The sequence below is a fragment of the Phycodurus eques genome, chromosome 10 (genome assembly GCF_024500275.1).
Source record: "Phycodurus eques isolate BA_2022a chromosome 10, UOR_Pequ_1.1, whole genome shotgun sequence".
NCBI classification, from domain to species: Eukaryota; Metazoa; Chordata; class Actinopteri; order Syngnathiformes; family Syngnathidae; genus Phycodurus; species Phycodurus eques.
Window position 1 is genome coordinate 27529373 of NC_084534.1, and position 24008 is coordinate 27553380.

The following is a 24008-nucleotide window of genomic DNA, read 5'->3' on the forward strand; positions in this document are numbered from 1 at the left end:
TCTTTACATCACAAAAAGATGGCAATTCAACAGGGGCATGTGGGACGGGGGGCAAGTGGCACGCGACTTCACAGGCAAACTTCCCGAATCCTGAGTGACACTAAGGCTGGATTTACACTGCAAGGTTCAAGTGGCAATCATTTCCATTTCTTTGCTCTCAAGCGGCACAACTGGGATGTGTGAAAAATCTGCACTGAATCTGATGTCGTCAGACCTTCCTTGTCTAAATGTGGATCAAAATCAGACTTGGACCACGTGACGCATTCAAATACACCAGTTGTAAATCTAAATTGAAGCAAGCGCATAGAATATGCTGTAAATGTGGTAGACTAGGACCCCCCGAAACTTGAAAGTTCCCCAAAATCCACCCTCCTCGCCCTGCGACATCGCAGCCGGCAACCGGGAGGCTGATGGGCCCCGACGCCGTCGCACCGGAACTCCGGGCTGGCAGAGGGCCGCCGGGTGGCGGATGCTGTCCGGTTGGCCGGTGCCTCATCCCTGCTTTCGTCGCTGGGCTAGTTTTTAACCCCGCCCCCCCCCCCCCAAAAAAAATCCAGCCAGCTAAAATGGTGAAAAGGAGTTTGAAGCTATATGTCAAGAATTCAGCACCACATTGTTCTCAAGTCTTTGCACACGCTTTCAGTCCTCAACTTCATCCATCCATTAGCGCTCATCCTCACACGGGTCGCGGTCTGCCGGAGCCGATCCCGGCCGTCTTTGGGCGGGAGGCGGGGTACACCCTGAACCGGTCGCCAGCCAATGGCAGGGCACATGGAAACAAACAAGCCGTTCGCACTTATTTAACTTCAAACATATTTAATGTATTTAGAAACAAAACACAAAAAAATGACTTTCGTGGGACTTTAATATCATTTCAGACGCTTACAAACATGTCCTCCTTAAAAAAATAAACGGCTTACAGTTAAGCGCACACACATACTGTACACAATGTACAGTACCTGTATGTACATGTTTTTAAAAAAAAAAAAAAAAAAAAAAAAAAAAAAAATTCTGATGATCAATTACTGTGGCGAACATTTGACTCCACAAGCAAGTGCAGGAGTGGTTTGTTACTGTTAAACAATCTAAATACTGAATACAGTCGTTTATGTAACGTGGCTTTATGATAGCGTACGTGCTTAGAAGCATGGCGTCGATGCTTTATGCGCCTGCGTTTGAAGTGGTTTGTCACCATCTTGTGGCATCTAAAGGCAATTGCAGATCCTTTTTGGAGAGGCATCAATTATTTGCGGCACGTCATTAATCACGGTGAGGCTCAGCCGCTATCGCGGCGGTTGACGGTGATAATACAGCATGAAAAAAAAATGTGTGCATTCAATGACAATTGGGCACTCGAACATGCAACGTAAATCCAGCCTAAGTGGAGTAAATGAACCACAGAAATCAAATCAATGACGCTTTTAAAATAAACGTAATACTTCCTTGCTCCTGTAAAACATTCACTCATCCTCCTTACATTCAATATGTTCAGTCCAAAAAGGCTCCAGGCGCTCACACGGCGTTGGCGTGGGCTCCCGCGGGCGGCACCTCGTACTTGAAGACCACACTAAAGAGTTTCCCGCCGAGCCGGTCCGCCAGCCAGGAGTTCTTGATGACGGCCATCTTGAGGCTCTCGCAGGTGAGCGTGGCGTAGTAGTTGGTGTGGATGGCCCGGCCCATGCCCTCGATGATCACCAGGTCCGTGTGACGCTCGCGCACCACCATGGCCAGGACTTTGTCCAGACGGCTGGAGGCCACACGCCACAGAATACGTCTGTCCCGTGAAGCTCCAGACCCACCCGCACATCATTTCGACACTCGTGGTAATCAACGTTCAGAACGGAGATGTGCCGGGCATTGCTGACGCGAACCCCCTTCCCATTCCAACGCGCTCATTAAAGACTTGAGTGGTTGACTGTTTTCACCTGAATTTTACCAGTGGTTAGCGTACTTTATTTGATGTTTTTAAACTGGACAGTTCAGTGAATAAAAGGTTTTATGATGTTGACAGTTGGCCTCGTGCCCAACGGGAAAAATGATGTGTTGGAAAACTCAAAAGAGCTTGAGTTCAACCTGAGCAGTTCCACTGTATTCTTATAAAGTACGATTAGCCCTCCTTGTGTTCCGGGTCAAATTGACCCATAAAAAACAGAAGTCAAATGTTGTTTTTATGTTTGAAACTTCTGCTTGGCTTAAATAAGTAATCATCATAGATCATGTAAATGAATTTGACAAGTTCATTTTATAATGAGATTATTATTATTATTATTATTTAGTTTATTTTTTTACTTTTTGGGCTAAATAAATATAACCTGTGTCAAATTGACCTGGGAACATCACTGCTGTTTCCCAGCTGCAATATAACAGGAGGGGTCAATACTTCCTTTCATCAACCCGCTGTATATCAGGCGTAACAATGATTATTACAGTAACGGTGAATTCACCATCCCGCATCAAAATGACTTTTTTAAAGTGTAAAAAATAAAGTTTATTCAATTTTTTTAGGTACAAAACTTTGCTTGGCTTAATACGTCTAAATCAACATATGTAATGTTCGTTTATTTTGCATATTTGCTAGTTGAGCTTATAACAGCACAGACACTTTTATTTGGGATCTATGTACGTGAAGAGTAGTAATATGTCCGACGTAGTATGGGGAAGTTTGTTGTGGAAAATAAGAAATCTTGAGCAGTAGGTGAATTTGGGGAATGTGAGGTGAACAGTTGTTTCGAGTTGTCGAATCGGGCGAGAAATGTGGAAGGGTTAGGTCCGTTTATAAAATGTCTCATTCTTTCCAGTTGAATTATTTTTCCATAGAAAATGTAAAATTGCGGAGAAAATGGCAATTTGGAGACTGTGAAAAAAGAGAATAAGCTGAATATTTTGACGTTTGTAAGGTTTAAATCTGTTGAGAAATGTGGAAGGAGGACAACATACGTGGGGTGAATACTAATACTAATAATAATAATAATATTTTTGGGGTCCAGAATAACAAAAAGAAAACAGAAATAGGTCCCTTCTTTGATTGCATTTTTGTTTTTGTTTTTTCTCTGAGAGCAGGTTCATTTGAGCCGCAGCACAACAGGATGGTTAAAATGGTGAGTTACGCCGCGAACGGCGTCCCTACCGACCCGCCGACCTACCTCAGATCCAGGCAGGGAGAACTGGAACCGCTCTGAATTAAGGTCAACCTGTCCTCCCTCAGCCCCGCCCTGCACAAGATCACAAGCTGCTGATCTCAAAGTGAAGAGACGAAGAGTTGAACGGCGTCTTCGCCGGTGCTCACTGAATGACCGGATCCATGGCGGCGATTCGTTCCGTCAGAATCTGCAGCTCACCGTTTGTGACGTCGTTTAGAGCCGGACCAGAGTTGCTGGCCAGCACCACCTGCGCCAAGGAAACGATAAACAACAGTTGCGAATAGATGCGATGTCATTTGTCGGGGACAGTCGATGGTAAGAAAAATCTTGACATTGCTTAGGTTCACAAAACTGCGAGCAATCGTCCCCAACGTTTACCCACAAATCGTGAACAGTTTGCTACTTTTTGCGCTTCAATTCAATGATCATTGTGCTGTTCCTTCTGGTGTGCGCGCCTTGGCCACCTGGGGGCAGTATAATACGGACACACACCTATAAATTGGGACGGTCACTCCTCAGTAAGCCGCATTCCTATTCGTCATTCTCCGCCGAGGACAAAGAAATACGACTGTGAGCATTGTCATATCATCTGTCTACATGTGTTGCTCTACTTTGTGTTTAAATATTCGTTACTTCAAGGGTTTTAACACCGTGACACCGAGGCTATTCATTAGCCTGTCTCTGAATTTGGCTATTGTTTGATAGCATTAGGCTAAACGGACTTTACTAAAGCAAAGCCATGTGGTTTGTTGTTTCATATACAATGTGAAATTCTCTTTTGAGTTTTGCTACATAAATTGGAAAATACTGGTAATAAGGTTTAACATCGTTCCAAAAATGCATATCCAGTAAATCAAGGCCTGAGTGATTAGGAGGCGTGTCCTGATGCTTTTGTCCGTGCAGCGTACACGAGGGGCCCGTCGTCTTGGTCTTACCTCCGTTCCCCGAGAGAGAAGCTCCCTGACAAAAGGCATCACTCCTAGAATGATGTCTACGCCGCTATTATCTACGAAAAACAAGGCACACTTGTGAGGACGGCCCTGTAAGACACAACCAGGTAGGACGGCATTCAAGCACTCATTGGCGAGCGAGCAAAAAAGCAGACAGGACAGAAGAAGTGTGACGAGGAGGTTGCGTTACGACAAACAATTGACCTTAAGCCTCTGGAGCCATTGGTCGTACGAATCCACGAGCCACGGCCGCTCTGAAGGGAGGAAGACACGAAGGAATGAAGTGTGACGGTACATGACGACTTTTTCGTGTCTTATTCTGTTTTTCCTTACTACCTTCCAGCTGCCTTTTTGCTTCCTCAAAGCCAAACTCGGGGTCCGATTCCAGGACGCTGCGCATGACGAGGGAAAAGACAATTTGGAGAGATTAAGTGACACTTCATTAGGTACACCTGCACAGTCCGCGATCCAGTACAAGAGCTGCATGGCAATATATATATATATATATATATATATATATATACACACACACAATATAATGAAACACAATTGAGTTTAAAAAACAAAAAAAACACTGCACTATAGAAACTAAAGTAAAGTTGAAGAAGGCACTGTATATAAAGGAAGGGTGTAAAATACGGTATTGTTACTATCCTGCAAACTGCTGCTTGTTGTGAAGTGTATCTTGCACTCATAACCACATTTCTGCTCACAACTCAAGACAACAACAACAACAAAACTAGCTGAGCAAGCGGTACCACTGTTCGGGTATGGCGGTGAATCAACAGAAGAACCGTTTTGAATGGACTCACTCGGACACGGCCTTGGCTCCCCAGTCGAAGACATTCCCGGCCAGGACGCCCCGGACCAGGGCAAACTGTCTTTCCTGCCCAGCCCAGGGCCTCCAGAGACCTGACGGCCTTCAGGTAGTACTTGAGAGCTCCGTCGTTCTCCTTCTGTTTGATCTGGAAACACGCACACAAGGAAGACATGTACAGAAGATCGAGGAGAGAGGAAAACATTTGAAAAAAGGGAGCAAACATTTGCGGCGGACAGATTGCAGTCAAACCTTGGAGTAGGGGTCGGGAAAGTTGAACTCGTTTAAACAGTGCTCCCTCGTGTCTAAAAGACTTCTGACCGTCAGAGATCCGTAAGCGCTGGGTGACAAGAGAAGCATCCGACGTTAGCCATAAACAAAACCGGAGTACCGTAGTGGTTTCTTACAAGGGTTGGTGGCGCAGGGTCTGGAGCTTGTGTCTGTACTTGTGACGGAACTTCTCGGCCCGCTCCACCGACTCGGCCATGTCGGGCTGGCTGGCCACTGCCCGCTTTACCACCTGTGCGGAACCACAAGAACACGTCACGTGTACACACGGCTTCTTTTTACAGTTAAGCCTTTTAATTGTGGGGGATACAATCCAGACACACCTGCAAATATGTGCAAAATCTGTGATATAAGAATAAAAGTCCCCGAGCTTAATGCTAACATATAATGTAAAATGCCTGAGACGGGCTAATGGCAATTAGCATAGATGTTACGGTAATTACAAACATTCAAACAACTCCTACTTTAACGTACGACGCAATAACACATACAAAGTGCATACGACAATACTCACCGTCATATATTCGCGCTTCACTCTGGGAACAATGACTATTACTGGAGCTTAGTTGGGGACCTTCTCTGCCTCTTCTTCTTACTCTTAATTACGCTGCATATCTTCCGGTAGAGCTCCCCGGCATGTTGCGGCATAACATAGCACTACACTGAAAGCGCATAACTCAACAAAAACGCATCAAATGCAATCGCTTAAAAATGTGCTATTTAGTGGCCGTGGAACAATGAACCACGATACAGTGAACCCCTGCTGCTTGGGAGCGATAGGCCCCGCTGCAAATGGCGAACATCTGGAAATTATTGACGCTATATTGCCAATGTGCGGGCCCACTGTGTTGCGTCGAAGTGTAGTCTCACCCCGTCTAGGGCCTCCTCGAAGCAGTCCAACCAGTATTCACGGGCCGGGGCGTCCTCGGTGAGGTCCACCGTGTCGGGGATGTAGGAAGACGGGTCCTGCAGCAGGTGGAGATTCACCAGCTGCCTCTCCAGACGGTCCATCTCCAGCATGTCGAACTGGAACGACGGGGAACACAAAGCGAACGACAGTAGACCGTTATAATTAAACCAAAATATTACGGGGGGGGGGGGCACATTCGGGTTTGCCACCACTGATAGATTACAAGTGTGATGATAATCATAAAGTGATTGCAAGATAGCAAAGTGTCTGACTGCTCAGTACAATACAGGATTGGCCAATTAATCTAGTTTACCGATTCATTTGATCTTATTTGTCAAGACGATTGTTTTTAAAACTTTTTTTTTTTTTTTTTTTTCTTTCTTTGTGACGAAGTATTTTAAAGCACATCCCCGCTGACGTGCACTGCTTACACTAACAAAATGGCTGCGAACAGAGAGGAACTGTGTTCACCGGTCATCCATTTTGCCGCCAGATAAAATTGTATTGTTTGTATTCTTTTTGTGGAAGCTGATGCAAATCAATGCTGTGAGGAAAAAAAAAAAATGGCTCTTTTGATTTTCTTAAAACAGCTTCCTGTTTCCTCTGCCTGAAGAGTCTGCCAGGTCTTTCTTAAAAGGTGAGTAGCTTTACTTTATTCTGGTTTTATTACAGTAGCGGTTCACATCTCTTGGCATTGGTGAGACAATTAGAAATGTTAAAATGTTACTTCAAGCATTGCCCACACAGTTTTTGTTTTGTGATCAATTAATTCACGTGACATTATGTTTTGAAATTAGAACGACAACAAAAGACAGGTGAAAATGTTCAAATGTTAACGCTGGATGCTTTACATGGACCACCCATGTCACTCGCAATATTAACTATCAATACAAAGGCAATAAAAGTGGCAGATGTCACATTATCTTCTGCCAAATTCAAACCACGTGCACAACACAAAGTACAAGAACTTGACTCAGCGGCGTACAAGGGCGAGCCCGGACGGGGGTACTTACGGGAAACTGAAGGTTAACGGGACAGAAGAATGTGTGGAGGAAGAGGAGGAAATAAAAAGAAGATGATGAAGATAGATGTGATGTCATGATAAAGTCAATCAAAGATGAAACGTAAAGATTAAAAGTAAATATCATGGAAGAAAACGGGAGGACGACGATCGTGTTTCACGCGTGTCGATCGGCTCACCGTTCCGCTGCGTGCACGTTGCGTGGGATTCATATCCGGAGAAATACTCATCAGGCCGGAGCTTCCCGCGTAATTTTCCCCCCAGCTGTACTGGTTTGGATCTGGATCAAAGAGATATAGTTAGTTCGATACATTAGTAGGCCTATGCACCAATCGGTGGTGAGCGAAAAAACACAAATGCCAAATCAGAATTTCTGAATTCTCGCAACGAATCAGGAAATGACATACGACTCACTTTATTCTGACAAGAGCTGCAATGCTGCCGCACAGCATTTACTTCAAAAAATATATACTTCGCGATTTTTAGCCATTTTATTTTTTTTTTATGGCTGACCCTATTTGGACTTACTGCGCACAGTTTCTGAATGAGTGAGAGAAAGATGACCCAACGCAGTGTCGCAAATAGCCAGCCGGCGAAATATCACTCGCTAGCTAGCCAGCTAGAAAGGAAGCAGTTTTGGGGTTTTTTTTAACCCTAGAGCGGGAAAGATAAGTGTTTTCAAAAATAACATCTGTGTGGCGTGAATTGCAAGAAATGATCGAAAGAAAGGAAATATTTCCAACACCAAGAACCGATGTCTCGCTCTTACTGTCTTCCTCCGCTCCTTTGAGAAAAGCCCCGATGGCTCCCAGATAGCCTTCATGTCTCAGGAACAAGGCCTGCACCTCCCCCTGTACGCAGTTGACAGTAGAGTTTCATCAACAATGAAAGTCAGAACTGAACCGAATCTGAATATCTGCTCGAAGCCATCGTTGCCTTGGTGAAGAAGTTGATGCTGTAGGTGATGGTGTGCATGGTGACCGGATGCCCCCTGATGAAGAAGCCACCAAAGTAGACCCGCGACAGCTGGTGGAGTTTGGCGTACAGGCAGGCCAGCTGCCCAATGTCGTTGCTGATCATGTGCAGCAAACTCTTGGCCATGTCCTCTTTGGAGAAGTCTGAAACGCGCCACACGCGAACAAGCGCTACACTTACTGGCCACAACACGAGGTACAAATGCACAATGTAATAAGAGCCGGGATAACAGCTATGGTAAATACTACCGAATAGTAATTTGGATTTAAACAGCACCTTTAATTATCATCCCAGATTTCAGTCGGGAGAGACTTCTAGAACGAGGAGCTCCTGTATTTACTTCGACGCATTGTATCATTGAGGTGACAAAAGCGCAGATAAAACAAACAAAGAGCGTTGCAGCATATTGGAGACTAAGGAGGCACAGCAACGGTGTAAGGTAATGTTCGCGAGAGCGTTTGGTTTTGTCGCTTGTGTCCGTGCCGTCCCACTGACTGAGCATGTCTGGAAACTACTCGTACCTGGTTCTGACACCACATAGGTACAATGCAGTGGTAAAGGGGCCCTGGAGTAAAACAACGAATCCGTGCGTCACCTTTGTCAGCGGTGGCAGACTTCCCGAAGCTGCTCGCAATCAGGTCGCCGGTGAGGCCCAGAGAGCCGTAGGATCCTCCGTAAATGTCTTTGACCAGCATGTCCACGCTGGTGTGCTGCCCCTTAGAGGCCAGTTGGAGCAGCTCGTCAAACCTCTGCAGGACGGGAAAAAGCATATCAAAATTGCTCATTGGGTTCTGGTGTCATACCACTGAGATATGTGCAAGCATTTTTTGGTTGCCCATTCCCCTTTGAAGAGAAATGTAATAGTTGCAAAACATGTTTTTATATGCGTCTGATTTCAAAACTGGCAAAAATGAGTTTGACAGCCCTGCTGTAGACCGTTACGTTAGCTTAGCTCAGTGCTAAAAAAAAAAAACACATTTGCAGCCCCCGCGAGTACACCTCCATATAACATTGTATATAAAGGCTAATCTCATCTAATCCTTATAAACATTGCAGAAAGTACAAAAGAAAGAGAGATAGACTGCCATCTACTGCAGTGGACGTGCAATTACACTTTATTCGAGTACGGCAAATCATGTTCTTCAGGGTCTCACCCGCCCCACTATTTGAGAAGCACTGGCTTAGCTAGACCGATTAGCTGCCGGTCGCTTGTCACTGGTGTCGCGTTGAGAAAACAAATCTCGGTAACTAAATACCTTTGTTTTGGTGAGTAAGGCTCCAAGGCCCCAGAACGTCCCTCCGCCTATCGAGCTTCCTCCGATACGTTCAAATTTATCTTCCGATTCCACCTGTCAACAAGACCAGATTGTAAGAAAGGACGTGACAAATTTCAACACAGATACAGCGGTGCCTTGACTTATTACTGCACATCAAATATATTTTCCTCATTGAAAAGCCATTAATCTGTTCCAGGCCCTCCCAAATATTTTTATATTTAAAGAAAACTAGCACTCTATTATATTAAAAAACACACAACACGACATAATGGAAGAGAATGTAAAGAAATAAATGGGTTTAATAAAACGCAATTACTATGCATTCTGTGTGCCTTTGAGGGGTGTGGCCTTGCGAGTGACATCAGGAGCTGGCAGTGTGCATGCGAGCATCTTCCTGTGAGCTGTGGCCCACAGCAGCTCCTTCGCGAGCGTCGTCATTTTGTATTTGACAGTTTTTGTGGCTCTCCTTGCCCACACGCGAGGGCGTTACAGTACCGTAAACTCACATTTTGGCTTGCGACACAAAGGGGGGGAAAAAAAACATTTGACCATGTGACAGCTCGTAACTGGAAAAAGTTGTAAATTGGAGCAAGGTAGCACTGTAGGTTGTAAACACTGCAAAAAAGCCAAAGTTGACCAAGAATATTTGTCTTTCTAGTCAAAACGTATTGGATTACACTTATATTACGCCTCATCACCTCAAAACAACTTGTTTTTTTGTTGTTGTTTTTTTCTTAAACAATTTCTCCATCTTTCAAGCTCATTTCGACTTGAAACAATTTGCAGTGACGCGTTGATACCTTGACGATGGAGACGCCGGAGCCGATGTTGACGAGCAGGTAGGGGAAGATGTCCGGCTGCGTGGTCTGGAAGCGGAACTCGGAGTCGGCGTGCTTGGCGTACACGAAGGCCTCGTGGGGGATGTTCCTCAGCACAAAGTTGCAGCCCTTGATCAGACACGTCATCTCGTCCTCCTTGTCCACTCTCGCAACACAAACGAACACTTTGGACTTTTGCTCGGCATTTTTCCACCATGACGATTTGAAACCCGAAGCGTGGCTTGAAACCATACTTCCAAAATACTCAGCAAAAGCAAATCTTGAAACCCCACAATTAAAGTCAATTTAGCACTGTAACAGGCAGCAATTAGCTTCTTTTAACACTTGTATGTCTCAGGAATTTCATACAGTGTCTTTACTTATGACATCATATTCCTTGTCGCCAAACTAACTCACTTGAGTCTCAGTTTCTTCTCCAGCAGTTCTTTGAATTTGTGCGCCCCGCCGCCCGTGGCCTTGATGACTTTGGTGTCGGTGTTGACCAGGTGGTCTTTGATGAAGTCCAAGCAGGTTTCGATGTAGGCATTCTCGAACTTGATGAAGTGCAGGCGCGCCGTCACCTCCTCCTGAACCGAGATCTCATAAAGTTTGTCGCCGGCCGCCTCCTGAGCGACAAACACCGACGTGACCTCGTGTGTCCATCGCGCTGTTCCGAACACCTTTACCATTATTGTGATTGACAGAATCCTCATCCTCATACCATAACGCTGTCTTCAAACAGTTGTTTCAAACCCTAACCGAGCCTTTGGATTTTGACATTTTACACCCGGCTTGAAACCCTATTGCTGTCTTCAAAACGTACTTTGTAACCTTAACACTGTCATAAAACCCTCATTTGAACCCATAAATTTAAGCCCAACTTTGAAAATGTAACTTGAGGCTTTTATGCCGTTTTCAAACCCTACTTTAAAACCCTATTGCTTGCTTCAAACCTTAACCACAATTTTCCATCACCAGTGTGAAACGGTTAAAACAACAAAGTTCCGTTTAAACACCCGTAGAAATGTATATTACATCCATTATTGATAAATACATACATGTAAACACACACGGGAATCTTTGCGATACATTCCCACCACAACAATGATGTCAGCCATGAAGGCAAATGGGAGGTCAACGCTAATAAAGTTTAGGGAAAAAAAAAAAAAAAAAAAAAAAAAAAAAAAAAAAAACATGAGTTACCTTGGCAGCGTGGTCGAAGGAGCGAACTTTAGCCACTTTGTGCTGAACTGTGGAATAGTAAGCAAGTTTGGTGAGAGACCCACCTGTATGGAGAAAAAGGAAAGAACGAAAAAGGCAGAAATTCATGCAATCGCTGAAGTCGAAAAAAAATGGAATCGCCAACGCAAACAACACAGCTACTAGCTTGAGCTGCTAACCTCCGCGCTTGTGCCGAGATTGTTTGGATTATCGGACAAATTGGTCGTGTTAGTGAGATTGAAAAGAAGCATCTTGGTGTTATCTGGTGGGGAGATTGTTGTGTTAAAAAGCAGCCTGCTGTCACACTGACTTTCACTTGTGCCCTCGGTCCGTGAACGCAACACACGTATTTTGCTCAATTTCTTTTAGCCGAATAGCGTTAAACGCGAAAGTAAACGTCCACCTTTTCGGGTACCTATGTCTATGGCGAAGCGCTTGGCGTTCTCCAAGTTTCGGAATATTTCGTCTGGAGGCAGAGTGATGCTTTTATCCATGGTATGATGACGGCTGGCGTCGCTTCTGTCAACTTGGCTACATTCCGCCATAGTCGACGACGTGATGACGTCGAGAAGGACGTGCGTCCATCTGGCCAATCAGCGAACCTGCAGGGTTTGGTGGGCGAGGTCCCGAACACTGCCGCTCAAGATGGAAAAATAGTCCCAACAGTACGTACGTACGCTTTAAATTACAAATACTTGAAAATGGTAAACGCAAAAGTGTTATGAATTATAATTGATATTATTGAATAATGCTGTTAATTATGTTATATTACACAGCTATAGATACAGTGGCGAATAAAGGGAAGTGCAATTCTATATCCTAAATAGTACTGGACTTGCAGTGTTGGGGGAGTAACTAATTACATATAACGAGATTATGTAACTTAATTACACCATTTACACCAATTGTAATCCATTACATTACTGGGAGAAAATGTGTCATTAAATAACAGTTGCATTTGAAAATTTCCATGATTCCAGTTTTAGTTATATTTGAAAATATGTTTGTCTCTCACATCACTTCCTCCTTCTAAAGCCAACCGATTGGCTCTCGTGTGGTCATGTGCCATTCTCACGTAGTCACAAACGTGACATATTTTTCCAAAGATGACCTTGAAGCGCCACCGTGCGTGCACTGTATTAGTTTGTCTGAGATTTAAACACTTTTGAAGACATAAAAGAACATTTACGTTTGAACAGTTTCATCTTTATAATTTTGTACATTTTTAATGGAACATTCACTTATCTGGTTTCTCACATGAAGCGATATTGTCTAAATTGTGCATATTTTTGTGCATATTTCTCATTAGGTCTACATGGTATCATGTTTTCCACATGCTGTACACATATAATACAACAAACACATTGTTATTATGTATTTATAGTTCATCATGTTTTGTTATCCGTTTACTATTTGTGTAAGGAACAAATATACGGTTAATTTCAAAATAATGATGCGTGGTTTTAATGCACCGTTTTGGGGGGGCATCTAGAAGTGGCGCTCGGAAATGAATCAAGGCAGCGAAGCAACCGCTATATGGCGTTAATGCAACACAACGGATGCCAAACGCCGTTTAGCACCATCGAAGAAGAAGCCATCAGCGGAAGGGGAAAGAAAGAAGAAGAAGCAGGAAGAAGAAGAAGAAGCAGGACGAAGAAGAAGAAGAAGCAGGAAGAAGAAGAAGAAGAAGACGATGAAGACAAAGCGACACCGCTCGTTCTCATTTCAATGCGGCGCGCAAGTCGCCCCCTGACACGAAGTCTCGACATGACGGAGCGCAGACAGCCCAATTTTTCCCAGGAGGAGACCGATTTGCTCATCCGGGAGGTGGAGGTGCGCAAAGAACGTTTGTACGGAACCGCAAGCAGAGCTCCGCGGCCGGATGATGTAAAGTTGGCTTGGAAGGAGATCACGAGCATTTTGAACGAATCGAACCACGGCTTGCTGAGAACGGCAGCCCAGTACAAGAAGCGCTTCAATGATGTGAGACGGAGGGCCAAAAATAAACTTTGTTGTATCCGTAAAGAGCAGCAGGGGACGCGCGGGGGGGCCGCGGCGACCACCTCCCTCAGCCCCCTCGAGGAGCTCGTGGCTTCCATCCCCACCGTGAGCCGAGAAGGATTTGGCGGCGTGGAGGTCGGCATATCTGGTAACTCGTCGCAACCCTCCTCGATGAGCACAATTTGATAGTACGGCATTGCATTGGCAGAAACTAATCGGCTCGTTTCCTTGGCTTTTTATCGCACGTTGTAAGTTTGTGCCTGCTGATGTCAAGCAAAGATGTGCAGCGAGCTTCGGGACAGTCTAAAACGCTTAAAACTGTAATACGTAAGTTTTGTCGCCCCCGATAGGCTGGAATTCAGTATTACAACAACAGAAACCGTCGCTTCAATATGACGTAGAGGACTGCGCCGGCTTCAGCTTCTGAAAATATCAGAACGCTCAATATTTTGGCTTTTATAGACTATAAGCGTTTAGTGTCCATAAAATCCTAAATATTGGGGCAGGCGTTCAAATATTTTTGTGACATTCAGCGACGTTAAGCTTTTTCTCTATAGTGAGCGCCTATGGAGAGGAAAACCCTTCATGTCCACGAAATCCAAAATATTGGCATAATCTTTCAGATTTTTTTCAGAGGTTGAAGTGGGCATAAATCGAGATGTTCCCCCAAAGTTTGGTGACAATCGATTACAGTTTTTGGACATCAAGCAATGTTAAGCTTTTATGTTAAGCGTTTTTAGGCCGTGGCCAAGCTTCTGTACAACAGTGGCACCCAAGTTTTGCCTCCAATGCGCAGTTACGGACAAATGGGTCCCAAATACATCCGATCGGCCGGACCCCGATGCGATATATTTGATCGACAACGCTGCATAACAACGACAGAGCCGTCGCGTCGCTACGATGTAGGCTGTGCATTTCACGCCACTTGTATGTGATTCTACAATGTTTTTATTCTGTTTTGAAGGACAGCCGGTGGGGAAAAAAGATGGATTCTTCGAACCAGGTAATTGTTGTCAAGTCCCTATTATTGCTGCATTGCAACGTCTGTATTTTACATCAGGCACATTGTTTGGGCAGCTAAACAATCCTTGGGAAGACACGTTGCGTTCGTTCGAGCCAGTTATTGTTTTCGTTTACACGGTAATCATTGTGCGATTATTTTCTGCTACAGGAACACAAAATAGCCACATCAAAATAAGATCATCATTACAAACGGGAGACATGGAGCCGCGTTCTGCCCATTGCTAGGTAAAATGCGTCATTTCCGGCGAGTCGCCAAGTGGGCCAGCGCAGGAACGTCGCCGGTCAACACGAAATATAGAAGATCAAATACTGAAAAATACGGAAAGACTTTAGAGGAGCTGATGGGCTTAATCAGCATTGTGTCCTCTCCTATTAGTTGCTAATAGCACCAAACGTAGCGCAGGCAACTATTTAGGCGTGAACTGCAAAGATATTAGCAAACGTGGGATTCATCTTTCATTTCCTCTGCGTCCAATACGAAAAATATCAAGTTTAAATAGGAGCAATGCGAGACCTCATATCGTAATATTATATTGCAAAATAAAGTCTTATAAAGGTTTATTTCTTACCATTGTACGAAATTGCCCAAAACAAACATGGTCGGTGCATATACTTGTTTGTGTAGTATTAGTTTAAGCAGAATGTGTTTGTTCATTCTGTGATGTCGCTGAAGGTCAGACCACATTTTATGAAGAAATTCCAAAGGGTTCACATACTTTTTCCTGCCACTGGAGTTCCACTCGTGTCGCGTTACCCGCGCAATGGCGGCGCCATCCGAAGCTTCCGATGAGCTTCGGGTTTCTTCGGTATGCGGTAAAAGCTCGTTCTTATAGAATGCGTATGTAAGATAACGCAGCGCGACACTACCGATATTAATCGATGCAAGTCGGCGTGACTGACCCGATGACTCGCGGTCGGCCCCGTGACCATTTGGTGACGGCGCGGCGAACGCGGCCATCCAAATAAACAATGAGTGTTATAGGCACATCACAAATAGCACACTGAGCAAGTTGGCAGATCTTTTTGCTGAACGTGTCGTCACGCATTGCGCCAGCTCCGTCCCGAGCGCCGGCGGCCGAGGAGGCGGAGGAGCACGAAGACGACGTGGGCGCCGACGGAAGCGGCGAGGAGCCGGCGGACGGCGGCGGGGACGTACCCGACCGGCGGCCGGCCGGCCGAAGACGGGCGCGAGAGCGGGGGGACCGGCCGTTCCTGGATCTCCAGCGAGGCGGGTTTGAGATGCTGGAGCGGGAGCTCAGCACGCTCAACAGCCACCTGCGGAGCCTCCAGAGCGGCGTCCTCCCGCTGCTCGCGTCCATCGACGGCAGCCTCCGGCGCATCGCCGACGCCGCGGAGCGGCTGGCGCCGCAGCCGGCGCCCGGCCAGCGTGCCGGCCCGGGCGGCCTCTGCGAAGAAGACTGGGCAGACGGGGGGGAGTGGGAAGAGGAGCGGGGGGAAATTGTGAGGCTAATTATTGATAAATAAAAACAATGACATTTGTCCTCACGTGTTGACTCACCAGTCATGAGACTCCTATATTTTCTGAACTCGTTGCTCATTCACATCATTTCCAAAGGCGACACGGGCAAAGATGCAGCTCTCGTATCTCAAAATGCATGCCCATTCTAGTTCTAAAGCGATTGAAGCCTTATCAATAAATTAGCAATATTCTATGTTTGCTTCGTTTTTCTGAGCATTAAAACAATGTCACTCAACTGATTATATTTGAAATTTCTTTTGTGGTGTTTTTAAGTTTTGCATATTTGCTCCATGATATATATTTTTAATGTCAGTAGGCATCATGTTAAAATATAAACATATGAGATTGAAGTGTTATCAATAAGTTATATACTGTTTTGTTTCATTATAAAGTTAAAACAATGCTCACGGCATGCATATTGCAGCATCATTTTTAAATACTCGTGCAAATATGTTAGAAAATGCATGCCCGTTCTCGCTGCATACGCCTGGTTAATTTTTAGCAAAATGACCCTAAAAAAACTCATAAATAGTGTTGCAGCAGTGTACTGTATTTCCTAATTGGTGGGCGATAAATGCTATCAAACACTGGAGGGCAGTGTTGAGCAAGAGAAAACAGAGAGACTGCATGTTAGGATGTAAAAACATAATTAAGTAGCCATGTCATCCTGATCACGATGTTGCATCACAACAGCAAAGTTGTTGTTTTTTTGTTTTGTTTTCTTTTCCCCAGGAGTTGCTTCGGAACGAGCACAGCAACAGTTCCACAGAGAAACCAACACAAATGTCAGACCATTTTTAAAAAAAAAAAACATAAAATGATTCATTGTTTACATGAAGTAAAACGTTTCCAATGTACAAAAATGCTCACACGGCAGATTTGTTGTTACTAAGACGACGTGACGTTTCCGTCCAATATTGTGCGTTTCCGTAACGGAAATAGTGCAAACTTTGCTCGCGGTAATAATTCCAATCAGTCCTGTAGAAGTTTCTCCAAGGCAATTCTGATTCTAACACAGTCATCAGTGTCTACCCAGGCCTGCAGGGGGCGCTATCGGCCGAGCGCCCCTCCTTGCTGAAGCCCTCAAGGTCATCTCAAGGATGCCTGCCTTCTGTCTTCGAGTCTTTGTGTGGAACCTGCACTAGTGAAGCAACCGTAGCACTAGAGTTAACTGATACCATTTTATAACGTCGCTAGCTGTACTTGTCAACGAGTGCGCACTTTTGCGGCACTAGTAACGTCCTACCAGTATGCCAAAGATGTCCTACTAGTAAGGACAAAGAGCGCACTAGTACATGGACATTAAGCTGTATGTCAAGCAGATAGCGAATAAATGCTGCAAGCGGCTTGATCACTTTATGGAAAGTCCTTTGAGCATTTATGCGACACACTTCAAGGTTCGCACTAGTAGAACGACTGTCTTACTAGTAATGTTTTTCCATTACTGTATGACATTTGCACACCACTAGGAAAACCTTGGCATACTAGTGGGACAACTATATGCAACCAGTAAGGCAAAACTACTAGTGGGCCTTTTGGTGCGAAGGGTCCAGGAGGCTACTAGTGCGTGACACATGGCTCGTAGTATGACTAGCGCAGCACGGACGTTGACTAGTTTTATTTGTGTAACAGTGGGCCAAAAGTGTCACCGCATTGGAAGAGAAAAAGTCCTTTGAATTGACCCAATAATAATTGTTTCCTTGCGTAAACCAATCAGCTCCCAGCAGCCGCTCGTGTCTTGTCCAGGTGTGCCTCGTTGTCTCGTCGCTTAGCTCGTTTAGCTTAGCTCCCTGCTTTCTTCCCGGTCCGTGTCTACGAGTTGATGTTGCTGCTGCAGTCACGCATCGCTTGTCATGTTGTGTTTGTGCGTTTATTCCTGGTGTTTCTTTGATTTCCTGGGACTTTGTTCATTTAATTCAGTATTTCGACTTTTCCATGATCCTTGTCTGTGTCCCGCCTTGCATTTGTGTACTTCATTTTTTTTTTTTTTTTTTGCAATTGTGAACAAAAAAAATAGGAGTTTCTATGCTATAGGTATACAGTATGTACTTTTTAAAAAGTTATACCCAAACATCCAAACTAGTGCGATACAACTCATATTTTTTTTTATTTGTTAGCGATAGCTATCTTATAATATGAGCATGAATAACACATACAAATTTTACTGCGCATGAAATGACCAGTTCACTAATGCCGTCCTTTTTTTTTGTTTTTTTTTGTCTGTATTATTATATTTTTTTTTACCCTTTGTGTATGTTCAGTAGTCCTTTAAAAGGCACAAGACTATAAAATAAGTGCAAATAAAAGCATCTGCCTGGGGACAGGGCGTCAACAAAATCTCCCTGTGAAGTGTGCCAAATCCCCTGAGGGATGGGAGGGCAGTGGGAGTGGGGTCGATTTGTTTTGGGTGGGGGGAGATGGGGGTCCTGACGTGAATCTGGCCGCCTGCACTGAGACTGTGCGCTCGCGACGTTCCCACACTCCTCACACGGTGGGGCCGGCGCCCGCTCAGGAGACCTGCGCCTCGTTAAATGCTAATTCGCCGTCATTCGGGGCAGAGGGCCCCCCGCCCAACGACACCCACTTGTGCGCCCCCCACCCCCTCCTCCTTTTCATCCTGATGCTTGCGAAGAGAAGAGAAAGGAATTGGGCCAAATATTGTGACTGCATCTTGCGTGGTTACCGAAAGAGCCGCTGTTGGTTCGATACAACTGATTGCATTATGATTTATGATTTTTTTTTGTTTTTTTTTTGTAATGCATAAATGACACACATGGAACCCGACACGATCAATTTATTTTGGTCAATTTGAAATAATTCCCTGCTTTTTGAATCATGCGTTGGGAATTGAATTGTATTTTGAATCTGATACGTCGATGAATCGAGAACCAAACTAATGGATAGATTAATTGATCGTTGAGATCATCACTTAGTTGCGGCCTGTAATCAAATGTTTGCACGGCTGCGCCATTGAGCTCATCAACCCTAACATTGCATTGCTACGCTATCAGATATGCGTTGAAAACAACTGATGAATCGTGTCCATAACTATTTGTTTTGGTTTTTACTTTATTTTGCTCAATTCATCCCATGCATGACAATAAACATGATGTAAGATCCTATGCGTGAATTAGACAGAAATGATGCAAAATATTTGCACGTATCCTAATATCAACGTGTTGGTTTTTCGCCCCTGAGGTTCGACCATACTGAATGTGAAATATTGCTAATTTGACTTTATTAATTTTGAAGTCATTGAAAAAACATTGAAAAAGTTGCCCAAATGTTTTGGGTTTTTTTGTTTCCCCCAAAACTCGAGAAAAGAAATGCAAAGCAAAAGAGTATTGAAGTCAGCGTCGGCTGGGAATGTGGCTCGCAATGAACGATGGGCTCGATGTCAACAGGTCAAAGCGACCCTCCCCATTTGGCCTTTTTGCGCCCGCGGGGGCTTGCGAGTCGCTCCCGTCGGCTTTCCCACGCTGCCGTCCATTCAGCGCGCACAAAAGAAGCGTGTCTGCTTGCACAACACGTCGATGACATTACGGCTCGGCTCCCGATGCTCCCCAGAATGTCTTTCTTGTTTTTGGGGGTCGCAGGGGCCAGCAAGAATGCAGACGTGCACGGGATTCCCAGGACTTTTAGTTTTTGTCAACTTGCCCACCCCATGAAGCAAGTAAAAAGTGTTATTTCATCAAGCACTGTGTGGACAAATGACTCTCAGTTTATTTATGAATTCATAAATCTGCGGTTGGACAACAGCAGTGATTCGCAAGCGCTGCAGGAAATGATCCAATTTGACTGAATGGGTTTTAAACAAGAAGAAGAAGAAAACTGAAGACATCTTGGGAACCATTTTTCCACATTCCCCAAATCCAACTTTCCCACAATTCCACATTTTCGTGAAGATAAATCCCATTGAAATGAATCCTTCCACATTTCGCAACCGATTCAAGACTGTCCGACTTCAAAATATTTGCAAAATTCAGGACAGTGTGTCTTGGGAAGGATTTTCAATATTCCGCATTTTCCATCACAACATTCCCAAATCAATGCAAACATTTGACGTATTTACGTCCTCCTCCCACATTTCTCAACCGATTCAGACCATTCCAACTTCACAGAATCCAGCTCGTCAAAACGGCTTATTTTGGCATAGTGGATTTTTTTTCATGACAAAATGAGTCCATATTAATGGATACATAAAAAAAAAAAAAAAAAAGACCTCAATCAATTAAAGTGAACTTTACGAGCCACACATTCAACATTTGTTCCCCCAATGTGAATCAATTCCACAGCATTCCAGTTCCAGCAAGCATCCATTTTCTGTACCGCTCATGCATGTTTTTGGAATGGGGGAGGAAGCCGGAATACCCGGAGAAGAACAACGCGGCGCTCCAGCTGCTCCCCTGAGACGTCACTATTGCCCCCCCCCCCTCCCCCCACCCACCCACACCCACACCCGTGCTGCTCTCTGATTGGGCGCCAGTGTGAGGAAGTGCGGAGACGCGGGCCTATAAATAGGAGGCGTGAACGAAGCCGGGAGAGATCACGTTGCGCGTGAACAGCGCACACGTCCAGCCATGGCGCCTGCGATCTCGCCGCAAGACTCGCACGCCCCTCTCACGCACAAGGTATGTCCGTCGCCGTCGTCGTCGACTCACCGCTCCACAAGCGTCCTCACCACCCTCGTTTGTTCCCGTCGCAGATCCGAAAGCCTCTGGTGGAGAAGTTACGGCGAGAGCGAATCAACGGCAGCATCGAGCAGCTCAAGTCTCTCCTGGCTCCGGAGTTCCTCCGGCAGCGCCCGGACTCCAAGATGGAGAAGGCCGACGTGCTGGAGATGAGCGTTTGCGTCCTGAGGCGCCTCCAGTCCGTCCGTCGGGGTTACGCCAAGTGCGCCAGGGAGGCGCCGCGCCTCCTGTCCCAGGAGGAGCGCTCGGGGCTGCTCGGGTCCTCTTGCGAGGACAAGATGAGAGAAGAGGACTCGTTTCCTCTCGGCAAGGAGGACAGCTCGGCCAAGAGCGGCCCGTGGAGGCCCTGGTAGACCGTCGGGACTTTGGATCGAGTCAAACTGGCCTTTTGTGAAGGCTTCCGTCTTGCTGTGCAGACAATGTTTGCATTATTGTTCTTTTTGTTCCAAAAAAGACAAAAGAAACATTCCCATGCTTTGTAGTCCAGTGTTACTCTGCGTAGTAGATGGAATTATTCCTAATAGGAATGCTTGTACAGTGAACCATTCCCTTTCCCGGACTTTATATATTCCTGTATTACTCTGTGTAGTCAATGGAATTATTCCCAATGGGAGCGCTTGTATATTTGCTATTACACAATGGAATGGCGTATTGGTATTTTATTTTATTTTGTAATTCCTCTATGAAGAAGCAATTGTCATACATGTTGAACATGTTTGAGATTCACGTGCGTGTTTTACGATCTGTGTCCAATGCAGATGGCGAGGAACGCTTGCGTTTTTGTGAACGACGACACGCACGTCGCAATGAATGTATTGCTTGCAGACCAAGGCATTCGCATTAAAGCAATCATGAAAAACAAAAACAAAAACACCACCACCACATGCTACTCGGCTTTTTTTTCTTCTTCTTCCAATTCATTTTTCGGTCCATTCGTGTGTCTTTGTGCATCGGGGGGTTGATACTATAAAACCTGGTGGAATATAACAAGCGAGACATGAACACTGACAAAAAACAATATGTCCTAAAATAAAAAGGGAATTCCAAGAAAACAAAGTCAAGAAAAAACACGCATCATGACAAGTGGCGCACTTGGACAATGACCGAGAATTGAATTCATTTTCAATTTTGTGCACGTCAACTGCCCCGATAAGTGTCAAGGATTTGACGACATAAATCATTCCAAATCTTACAATCTAGTCCAATTAGATGATCTTTTAAACATAATGGCGTCCCTGGGCGAGTACAAACGTAAGCTTTCATATCATGACGATCACGATTAATGTCCATTGTCGCTCTGTAGCGCTTGCATGAGGCTTAAAGTTAATTGATTACAAATGTATCGTTTATCGTTATCAATAGTCGTTGCAGTGTTCATGACTTCAGTGTGCTTACAAATGAGTCTGCTGAAGATCTTTAAAGACGCTTATATTGTTCTTGCTCCACCTTCACCAGCATCTCCACCTCCAAAACTGCTCCAGCGAGGCAAAAGAAAGTCGTCCGATGCGTCTCTACGGAGTCTCTTATTGATGGACGGCGGCGGGCGGCACAACGGCGCCGGGTCCTCGGCCGCGTCGGGAAAAAGTCGCGGGAGTTCCCGGGCCGCTTTGGAGTCACCCTGGTGGGAAAACAGCGTCCGCCGCAGCGTCAGCGAGTTCTTGGTCTTCTCCAGGAGCTCCGCCAGAGGGGGGCCGCGCTGCAGTACCAGCTCCTCCGGCAGGGGGCGCACTTTCTCCACGCCGCCGCTGCATTTCCGCAGATTGCATCTATAGGAGAGAAGAAGAAATGTTCATTCTTGTCAAGTAGGAACCCAAATATTAGAAACAGCTGAATGGCTGCTCCCAATACATTGGCTCCCTTATATAGTAACACAAAAGGGAAAACGTTACGATCGGCCCGAATTCAGACGCAATTTAAGCTGTTCCTAATATTGAGGATTTCTCTGGTAGTTCCTCAATAAGGGGCCCAAAACATCACAGGCGGCCTTCATTCCGATGCAATTGCAGACGTTCCTCATATTCTGACCCTCTCGTGGCGTTGAATAAGGGAACCAAATGATGAGGAACATCTCTACAAAAGAAATAAAATGCCATTGTGATCTTCAGCGTCCCTAATAAAGTGACTCACCCAAAAAGCTTCTCCCCGGCGGCGTCCCGAAGATCGACGCCGACGTGCGCAGACGTGACGCGTCACACTTTGCAATCCGGACGTGCCGCTCGGGCAGGTCTCGTTTATGCCCCCCCCCCCATCCCCTCGGCCAGTGGGAGGCCGGCGCGCTGTGGCGTGGGAGGGGCATGACATCACTCATTTGTCAGGTGACACTTATTCTTTTCAGTCCTTCCTTCTTTCCTTTTCTTCTTTCATTAACCTTTAGCCATCCTTCTTTCATTTCTCCCTCCTTGTTTCTAACTTCCATCCATCTTACCTTCTCTCATCCGTCCATCCTTCCTTCCATCCACCTCGCCGTTTGTTTCCACCTTTCTTTTTATCTTCAATCTCTGTCTCCTTATACTGTCTCACCCTTTTCCTCCTATCATTCATTCATTCTTTTCCTTCTTCCGTCCATCCTTCCTTCCTTCCTTCCTTTCACCCTCCTATCTGTCCACCTTCTATCCATCCTCTGTAACTTTCTCCCCTCCTTTCATCCTCCCTCTCTCGTACTTTCTCCCTGTCTTCTTCCTTCCTGCTTTCTGTCTTCCTTTCTTTCATCATCCCTCCTCTCCTTTCATCCACGCAGCTGTCCCTCTTTCCTCTCTTCCTCTTCTTTCTCACTTCCATCTTCTGCTATCATTGACCCTTTTCTCGCTTTCTTTTTCACTTTCTTTCTTTCTTTATCCAACCATCATTCTCCCCTGCACCTTCCTTCCTTTTTCCCACATCTTTATTCCCTCCCTCGTTTTCTGTCCAGCACTGACATTTTTGGGGGGAAATGTACTTAATTCAAAGTTATGTAGATTGGTTGCACATGATTAAAATGTTATTTGATTATTTTCGAGGAAAAGTTCAATTGCGCCAGTTTACCACATTTTAATAATGCGCAGCGGGAAAATGACTTTTTTTCCCAGCGTATCATCCGTTCTGCCGTCCATTTTTCCTTTCAGCCGTCATTATAATCTTCCTCCTCTCATATCTTCCAGCAATCTTCCCATCTTGTTCCTACGCTGTTGCCATGGTAACATAGGTACTCGACCCTGCGAGTACCTATGTTACCATGGTTTTTTTCTTGACTTTGTTTTCATAGAATTCCCTTTTTATTGAAAGAGAACAAAGTTTAAAAACAGGAAAGCCGCAGTGAAAAATGAGCTTAAATTTGTCCTTAAGGTCTGTCAACAAACGCCCTCAAAAGAATAATTAAAAAAGAATAATTAAATACATTTCGGTAAATAGTAAAACTGT

The 24008-nt window shown here is 45.1% G+C and overlaps 3 protein-coding genes across 4 annotated transcripts; 2 read left to right on the forward strand and 1 right to left on the reverse strand.

Moving 5' to 3' along the window:
- Positions 1–847: 847 nt before the first annotated feature.
- pank4 (pantothenate kinase 4 (inactive)) lies at positions 848–11989 on the reverse strand. Its single transcript, XM_061687036.1, is given in 20 exon segments — positions 848–1747; positions 3144–3212; positions 3287–3387; positions 4076–4180; positions 4295–4344; positions 4427–4482; positions 4903–4979; positions 4981–5055; positions 5160–5247; positions 5315–5427; positions 6066–6221; positions 7306–7406; positions 7896–7977; positions 8063–8244; positions 8697–8850; positions 9358–9450; positions 10179–10362; positions 10614–10822; positions 11400–11482; positions 11833–11989. Coding segments are annotated over 20 exon segments (2343 nt in total). The 5' UTR covers positions 11963–11989; the 3' UTR covers positions 848–1512.
- On the forward strand, positions 11401–23532 carry LOC133408309 (myb-related transcription factor, partner of profilin-like). Of its 2 annotated transcripts, XM_061687037.1 has the most exons (4): positions 11401–12082; positions 12910–13566; positions 14383–14421; positions 15496–15947. In XM_061687037.1, exons 2-4 carry the CDS (start codon positions 12954–12956, stop codon positions 15924–15926), a joined length of 1083 nt encoding a protein of 360 aa, XP_061543021.1. In that variant the 5' UTR covers positions 11401–12082; positions 12910–12953; the 3' UTR covers positions 15927–15947. The 2 variants fall into 2 exon arrangements, with proteins under 2 accessions (XP_061543021.1, XP_061543023.1); XM_061687039.1 differs by lacking the exon at positions 15496–15947 and adding an exon at positions 22068–23532 and having other exon boundaries at positions 11401–13566.
- LOC133408310 (transcription factor HES-5-like) lies at positions 19485–21486 on the forward strand. The gene is made up of 2 exons (XM_061687040.1): positions 19485–20552; positions 20627–21486. The coding sequence occupies exons 1-2, from the start codon at positions 20502–20504 to the stop codon at positions 20963–20965; spliced, it is 390 nt and encodes a 129-aa protein (XP_061543024.1). The 5' UTR covers positions 19485–20501; the 3' UTR covers positions 20966–21486.
- Positions 23533–24008: the final 476 nt, after the last annotated feature.

Excerpts from the sequence above, each read along its gene's own strand:
- LOC133408310 (XM_061687040.1), top strand. The coding sequence starts at position 20,502 with ATGGCGCCTGCGATCTCGCCGCAAGACTCGCACGCCCCTCTCACGCAC. Across the intron at positions 20,553-20,626 it reads ACGCCCCTCTCACGCACAAG|ATCCGAAAGCCTCTGGTGGA; the intron begins GTATGTCCGTCG and ends TTCCCGTCGCAG.
- LOC133408309 (XM_061687037.1), top strand. The coding sequence starts at position 12,954 with ATGGCGTTAATGCAACACAACGGATGCCAAACGCCGTTTAGCACCATC. Across the intron at positions 13,567-14,382 it reads CGTGGAGGTCGGCATATCTG|GACAGCCGGTGGGGAAAAAA; the intron begins GTAACTCGTCGC and ends TCTGTTTTGAAG. Across the intron at positions 14,422-15,495 it reads AGATGGATTCTTCGAACCAG|CTCCGTCCCGAGCGCCGGCG; the intron begins GTAATTGTTGTC and ends GCATTGCGCCAG.